General features: G+C 42.6%; 1 protein-coding gene across 4 annotated transcripts; it reads left to right on the forward strand.

Annotated features, from left to right (window-relative positions):
- The first annotated feature begins 219 nt into the window (after positions 1–219).
- ZBTB33 (zinc finger and BTB domain containing 33) lies at positions 220–8,100 on the forward strand. 4 transcript variants are annotated; one of them, XM_026520502.4, is made up of 3 exons: positions 220–448; positions 2,118–2,181; positions 3,095–8,100. In XM_026520502.4, exon 3 carries the CDS (start codon positions 3,097–3,099, stop codon positions 5,113–5,115), a length of 2,019 nt encoding a protein of 672 aa, XP_026376287.1. In that variant the 5' UTR covers positions 220–448; positions 2,118–2,181; positions 3,095–3,096; the 3' UTR covers positions 5,116–8,100. The 4 variants fall into 4 exon arrangements, with proteins under 4 accessions (XP_026376287.1, XP_026376286.1, XP_026376289.1 ...); XM_026520503.4 differs by lacking the exon at positions 220–448 and adding an exon at positions 485–682; XM_026520501.4 differs by lacking the exon at positions 2,118–2,181 and having other exon boundaries at positions 221–448.
- Positions 8,101–8,273: the final 173 nt, after the last annotated feature.

Consider the following 8,273-nt stretch of genomic DNA (forward strand, 5'->3'; position numbering starts at 1 on the left):
CTTGCGCCTAATTTAGGATCCCAACCGCTCGTGATTGACTGCATTACCCCATCTTTCCCTTCCCTTTTTCCCACCCTTTCGCCCTCCGGAAAGGGCCGAACGCTCCCAGAGCTTCCCAGTCTCACTCCGCCCCCTGCGGAAGGAGCCGAAGGGAGAGCCGGGCGCCGAAGCGGGGCCGCCTAGAGCTCGGGCCCTTCCGGAAAGACCCGAACTGCGCTCGGAGAAGGAGGGCGCCTTCGACTTCGGCGCTGCGCCCCCGCGCTGTGCCCTCTGTCGGTGGCGTGGGGCAGCTGTAGCAGCGGTGGCGGCAGCCGCGTCGACGTCGACCAAGACTGGAGCGACGTTTAAAGAAGGAGCCGAATCGCCGCGGAGTCCGGCTTCTGGTTGTTGGAGGGCTCCCACCCGTCCGCGCGGCCCGACGAGGAGAAGCGGCGGCGCCGGGAAGCAGGTGAGGACCCGGCCCGGTGCCGGGAGGGGCGAGGGAGCGCGCCCGCTGCCTCCGTCGCTGGGCCGCGCCTGCGTTTGCATTCTCCTCACTTGAACCAGGAAGCGGCGGAGTCGGAGGCTCCGCTCCTCCGGCCCTTTCTTTGTGTGGGCCCGGGAGCGAAGGAGGGGACGAGCCCGGAGGGCCGCGGCGCGGTCCCCTCCGCCGTCAGGGACCGAGGGGCTGCCGGTGCCCTGGGTAGGCCCGGCGCGCGGGGAGCCCACCATGGGGACCCACTTGGCTTTTTCCTCGCCCTCCGCCTGCCTTTTTTGTGCCTCCTTTTCTCCTCCTAGCCCCTACTTTGATTTAGAGCTTTTCTGCCCGGCCCATCCTCCCCTTCCGTCCCCTTCCCTGGGCATAACAATGCCGCCTGCTTGGCCTCATCCCCTCCCAACACCCCACCCTCCGGTTCGCCACCTTCTACTTTCGCCGGCGGACCCCCGCCCTCGCGGTGCCGTTCGTACCTCCATCTGGATTTGTAGGAAGCTGCCTTTTCGCGTGAATTGGGGTGAAAAAAAACCTCGGTTGCAGCCGGCTGGGTGCAAATGGGGAAGAGGGGGTGGAGTAAGGAAGATGGGGTTCAGCTGCCGCAGGGAGCCGCGTGTCGGTTGGCTTTACTCGCTCGCGGATGGCGTTTCTCTGTTTTCCACCTTCACCTGCCCTCAGTCAAGGGTTTGTCTCACAGTGATGCGGAATGGCTTTTCCGTAGGCAGGTCGCAGATCTCGGGGTGGGTTCAGAGCGATTCTTGCCGTTCCTGGGCCCACCCTGACGGGGAAGAGCGGGACGAAATCTAAACAAAATGAAACCAATTCCCAGTGTCACCTGGACACGTAACGTTTGATGCATTACCCCCTTCCAAGAACCCATTTGCAAACGACAAAAATTGTATTCGGAAAACCTATCTACCTACTTAAAAGCGGCTTCTGTCGAAATCCCCGTATTTCGGAAGCCCTGGTTGCTGGCTCGCTGTCCAAAGGTCACCCTTTCTGATGAGTGCCTTAATGGTAACCTGGAATTCCTTGGTACTGTTAAACGAGCAACGCCTTGTAACACACGATCTTTCAAATCCTCATTTCTAGACTTTTTGCCTACTTTCTGTTTTTAAGCTGCAGTTTTGAAAATTTCGAAGATGCTTGAGACGCCCCGCCTTCCACGTGTATATAACTTAAGCACTGTGACGACAGTGCTACTATTTTGGTAACTTTAAAGGGAAAGAATATTAGCAATAAAAGTGTTTCTCTACATAAAGTACTTATCAGCCAATTGTTTAGATATATAAAATCTATAAAAGTTAAATGTATAAAAATTAAATATATATTTAATATACGTATATATTTTAAACTACGCAACACCCTTGTTACTGGGAATGTGTTCTGTGATGTGCAAAAAAAGAATGTTTTGGGAGTGGTACACAGCATTGCTCTTTACTGACCTCCCCCTCCCTTTTCTTAGAGTAACCGCTTGCTCTGTTCCAGTAAGTTTATGTTTTCATTTTCACTAACACATCTGGTATAAAAAAAGTTCTCATACCAGTGCGCATAATTCTTTACCAACAAATTGAAATGTTTCGTGTTTTCATGCAAATAAGCATTAAGAAATGGTGACCTTTCCTTTGTCTTATTTTTTTCACAGTACCATCTGTTGACTTCGCTTGGCACTCTAACATTTCACCTCTGGAGATTGTAAGAGTAGAGAGGTGAGGGGAAGGGGCAAGGAGATGATGAAAGGGGAGAGGGTACAAAAGGTGTTTCATAGTTTATCTAGGTGAGGCATCCCAGTTTAAATAAGAGCAAAAAACTGACGGGCAGTCGAGAAGTAATGATTGTCAGTGTTTATAAACACTAATTCGGTCATTGGCTATAGGGAGTAGCTTTTGAATGTGTTCTTAAAGATCATTTAAAATTTAGGAAGAGTATAGAATGGATATTGCACACAGCAAGCTTTTCTTTTTCTAAGATTTTATTTATTTATTCGACGGAGATAGAGACAGCCAGCGAGAGAGGGAACACAAGCAGGGGGAGTGGGAGAGGAAGAAGCAGGCTCATAGCGGAGGAGCCTGATGTGGGGCTCGATCCCAGAACGCCAGGATCATGCCCTGAGCCAAAGGCAGCCGCTTAACCGCTGTGCCACCCAGGCGCTCCATCAAGCTTTTCTGACACTTAAATCATTCATTTACAGGTGAAATAACATCTGTGTGTTCACGATGAAGACTTTTTCTTAAAGTTTTAAGACCATTAAAAATGAACTCTTAAGTCTTCTTGAGGACAGAACCCAAAAGTGGAACTAAGAAAATTAATTCTAATCTTAAAAAATTGCTTAGTGGTGATGCATGTATCTGAGATTCAGAGGAAGAGATTACCGTTCAGATCTGTAGATCAATTAAAAACTTGCTTGTCTCTTCTCAGGGGGAAATCATGAGATTTGATGCATGGTCCAAAAGCCAGCCTGTAGGAACAATTTATATACAAGCCAAAAAGTTACGCCAAACTTCAGTTAAAACTTGAATACACGATTTAATGATGCTGCAGCTTACATTCTGAATGATAAAGTACTTCTTGTTTTTCTTTTCTAATCTTCTCCCACCCTTTCCTCCTCCCTTTCTCTTACAGGCATGGAGAGTAGAAAACTGATTTCTGCTACAGACATTCAATACTCTGGCAGTCTGCTGAACTCCCTGAATGAGCAACGTGGCCATGGACTCTTCTGTGACGTTACCGTTATCGTGGAAGACCGAAAATTCCGGGCCCACAGGAATATTCTTTCAGCTTCTAGTACTTACTTCCATCAGCTCTTCTCAGTTGCCGGGCAAGTTGTTGAACTGAGCTTTATAAGAGCAGAGATCTTTGCCGAAATTCTCAATTATATCTATAGTTCTAAAATTGTTCGTGTTAGATCGGATTTACTTGATGAGTTGATTAAATCAGGGCAGCTGTTAGGGGTTAAGTTTATAGCAGAGCTTGGTGTCCCATTGTCACAGGTTAAAAGCATCTCAGGTACATCTCAGGACGGTAATGCAGAAACCTTACCTCCTGGTTCTAGTGACAAGAACCTTGAAATACAAAAATCAAAAGATGAAGCCCAAGATAACGGGGCCACTATAATGCCTATTATAACAGAGTCTTTTTCTTTATCTGCTGAAGATTACGAGACAAAAAAGATCATTGTTACCGATTCAGATGATGATGACGATGACGTCATTTTCTGCTCTGAGATTCTGCCTGCAAAGGAGACTTTGCCAAGTACCAATGCAGTGGCTCAGGTCCAGCCTAACCCAGGTTCCGTTGCCATTTCAGATGTTGCATCTTGTGCTAGTAATAACTCTCCCCCTTTACCAAATCTCACACCTACTCAGAAACTTCCTACTTCTGTGAATCAGGCAACTCTGAGCCAGACGCAAGGAAGTGAAAAATTGCTGGTATCTTCAGCCCCGACACATCTGACTCCCAACATTATTTTGCTAAATCAGACCCCACTTACTACACCACCAAATGTCACTTCTTCACTTCCAAATCATATGTCTCCTTCAATCAATTTGCTTGTGCAGAATCAGCAGACACCAAACAGTGCTGTTATAACAGGAAACAAGGCCAACGAAGAGGAGGAGGAGGAAATTATAGATGATGACGATGACACTATTAGCTCCAGTCCAGATTCGGCGGTCAGTAATACATCTCTGGTCCCCCAGGCTGATATCCCCCCAAATGCCACTTTTGATGGATCGTTGGTACAGAAGATGCAGATTCCTACACTTCTGCAAGAGCCACTTTCCAATTCTTTAAAAATTTCAGATATAATTACTAGAAACACTAATGATGCAGGTTTAGGATCAAAACATCTAATGGAGGGTCAGAAGATCATTACTTTAGATACAACTACTGAGATTGAAGGCTTGTCGACGGGTTGCAAGGTTTATGCAAATATCGGTGAAGATACTTATGACATAGTGATCCCCGTCAAAGATGACCCTGACGAAGGGGAGGCCAGACTTGAGAATGAGATACCAAAAACATCTAGTGGTGAGACGCCCAACAAACGTATGAAAGTAAAACATGATGATCACTATGAGTTAATAGTAGATGGGAGGGTCTATTATATCTGTATTGTGTGCAAAAGGTCATATGTCTGTCTGACAAGCTTGCGGAGACATTTTAACATTCATTCCTGGGAGAAGAAGTACCCTTGCCGTTACTGTGAGAAGGTATTTCCTCTTGCAGAATATCGCACAAAACACGAAATTCATCACACAGGGGAGCGAAGGTACCAGTGTTTGGCCTGTGGCAAATCTTTCATCAACTATCAGTTTATGTCTTCACACATAAAGTCAGTTCATAGTCAAGATCCTTCTGGAGACTCAAAGCTTTATCGTTTACATCCATGCAGGTCCTTACAGATCAGACAATATGCATATCTTTCTGATAGGTCAGGCGCTATGCCTGTAATGAAGGATGATGCTATTGGGTATAAGGTTGATGCTGGGAAAGACCCTGCAGTAGGGGCTGCATCTGCTCCTCAGAACAAGCCAATGACCTGGGAAGATATTTTTATTCAGCAGGAAAATGATTCAATTTTTAAACAGAATGTAACAGATGGCAGTACTGAGTTTGAATTTATAATACCAGAATCTTACTGAACTTTGAAATCTCAGCAAGTTTGGTTTGCATTCAGGGGCAGGGGTTTCAAAAAGACCTGTAAAACAAATTAAGGTGAAAACGAGTTCATTTGATCTGCCACGTCATCTGAAGGCAGTCTAGTTGGATTATTTGTTGATAATTTTTAGAAGCAAATTATTCTGAAAGTTTGAGTAGAGATTGAGAAGTCCCTCCCCCCCCCACCCCGAGTATCTGTTTGTATAGTTAGCTTTCAGCTCGTTTTAAAGAGGCAAGAAGAAAAAAAGCTTGGAGAGATAGTTTCCTGAATAGCATTTGAAGCAGTCTGAATGTTCTTGGAAAATAACTGGAGTTATTAGCATACCCTAGTTTATCTTACAACTTTCCCCTTCCATGTTAGCACTTTACTGCTGAATTCTCAATTATCTTAATATTGAGACTATAAATGTGTGTTGTGTTTTGGATGTGGCATAAAGAGTAAACAAGAACTTCTGAAGTTGTTCTGGAAAATTTCAGAATAAGTCTTTGCTTCGTTGTGTATTCCGCTAGTCCAAATGGATAGCAACCTCCTGCCTCCCTCCCGCCATGAAGATGGCTGTGCAGACAAGTGTCTCGTCTGAAGAAAGAGTTTTAGGCAATTAGAATTGAGTTTTGCTTTTATTGCCATCGTCTGGAAAAGACTTTGGTGGTTGGACTACTGTATATATACCTTTGCAGTTGTGGTCTCTTTGGGCAAAAATGTTAATGGAAAACAAATCTCTGTATTGCAGACAGGAGGAGAGGAAAAGTTCTGTTGTGTTTGTTCTGAAGTCTGTGTTCTTACATGATAGAGAGTGGAAGTGAATGGAGAGTTCCTTTTTGTTCATATGGTTAAAAATGTTCCCTTGAGAAATTTCAAAGTTCGAATACGAAAGCCACCAAATAAATCTTTCATTATGTATAAATCTTTATAAATGATAGATTCCATAAATGAGACTCCTACATATTTTAGGCGGGAGGCTACCGGTATATATTTTTAAATGTTCATATGACTTAGAATTTCTAATAGAAAGTTTTCATTTGAAATAGTTGAATCCATGATCTAGTATTTTCCTTTCACAAGACCTTTTAGGTTTTTACCCCTTCTAAAGTAAGTTCCATTCCATCTGCAAAGTGCTGCAATATTATAGCAATCAGAAACTATATATGGAATGTTATATAGGCTTGTTGATTCCCGTTTATCTTGAGAACAATACGTGTACCTTTCTTCCTTTTCAAGTGACACATATTTAAAACACTTAGAAAATAAAGTCAAAACTCATTGAAGTGCTAGTACTAAAAGGAAGCAGGTTGGAACAAATATATAGCCTAGCCTTTATAACAGGATTAACGTGTTGAACTTCTGTAAATTACTTTTTGCAAAGGAAAAAAATTAATAGATACTGAAAAAGATTGTCGTGCATAGTCGTTAGTCCTTTGTAACCTTGCTTAAATATTTCTTAATTCAACATAGATATTTTCTTTCTCTTTGACTACGTATTTTTAAAAATAGTCTATTTCTTGACTTTGAACTTAAAGCTTTAATCATAATTTTTCATGTATACATCATTCTTCTGACGGTAAGCTAGGTTTGAAGATAATGGTTTCAGTGTTTCAGTTGGTAGCGGAGGGTATCGGGCCTCAGTATTTGCAATAATACGAGAAGGAAGAAAAATACAATCTTTTGCTTACCGAGGGCTAGAATGATGTGCACCTGTCTGTTTTCTGTTCTGTGAGTCTAGGCGTTCAAACCATTTTGTGAACTAATCCTTGGAAAAGTTTAAGTTACCTTAGAACTTAAGACTCTGATCTCTGGAATCAGTATCTGTTTCCGTTCTGTGCAGTTATTGACAACATTACTCTTTGACTATACGGTGCACTCAGAAATATTTTCAGTGGAAATTTGTTTGAGTTTCATTAATGCTGTTTCACCAGTTAGACATAATTACTTCTGCAAGTGTGAATGACACTGATGGCCAGCAGAGCTTCCAGATCTTTCAAATTTAACTGCTAGGAAAATTAGTTGATCATAATAAAACTTGAGAGTTTCTAACAAGGCTATTGTGACAAACCAGGAATTGAGTCTGTAAGGGAAAACCATCCATTCTGAATAATAGGGACGTAATTATTTGCTGCTGCTGTGCTCTGTGTCAATTCTGAGTATAAAATTTAAACTCTGTGCCTAATGAAGGTGTCTTCTAGAGTTTTTTTGGGAGGAGAAAAACTGGAAAGTTAACTTGTATTTTTGCCAGAAGACTCTTCGTTGCATGTATGTCAAGGTCTTCAGTTTTTTCAGAAGTTTCTATATCCAAAGTTCAGAATTAGTGTGAACTACTCTGGGGCTGAAACCATCCACTCCCAGTGTTTATTGGGTTGGAAATCTGTAGCAGGATTCTGTTTAAAACTTACCATGGTGTTTTCCTATTTCATACTTAGGTTTCTGGCTACTAAATTCCTTCTTTTTTCTTTTCAAGTTGGCTGCAAATTTGCTCCTGTGCTAAATTACCTGTAAACCTTCTGGATAGGAACTGTTTGAAATAGCAATTTGTTGAAAGAGATGACAGAAAATGAAAATGCCCAAACTAAGCAAAGATTTTAAAATGCCATAGCAATCTTGCAAGATTTACTTTAAAATATATTTTAAATGATCATTATCATCTCAGTGGTACTGATCGCCCATGTGCAACTACTATGAGGAATTGATATTGTCTTTTTTCCATTGTACCAAAAAGATAAATGGTTAAAAATGGTCAAGGAATTTTGTATTGTCAAGGCATGCCTAATCTAAAGGATTCAATGTTAATGCAACAGCACTGGCTTCCTCACCTCTGTCAATCATACGAAACCTTGTTCATGTCCACCCAATACGTAATGTTCATACTTGTACAATCTTTCCTATCATATGACTTTAAGTTCTACTTTTCATTAACCATTACCTGGTATTAGTTCGTAGAGCTCCTTATGGCAAAAATAAAATGTTCTAATTCTGATTTTTGAGTGTATTTTTTGCAAGATTATCTTTCAGAAATGATACAGACTTGGAGTGCCTGGCTGGCTCAGTCGGTGAAGCATGCGGGGGGCGGGGTCGTGAGTTCAGGCCCCACATGGGCCGTGGAGCTCACTTAAAAAAACAGAAAAGAAATTACATAGGCTTTACTATTCT

This window comes from Ursus arctos, chromosome X (genome assembly GCF_023065955.2).
Source record: "Ursus arctos isolate Adak ecotype North America chromosome X, UrsArc2.0, whole genome shotgun sequence".
Lineage (NCBI taxonomy): Eukaryota > Metazoa > Chordata > Mammalia > Carnivora > Ursidae > Ursus > Ursus arctos.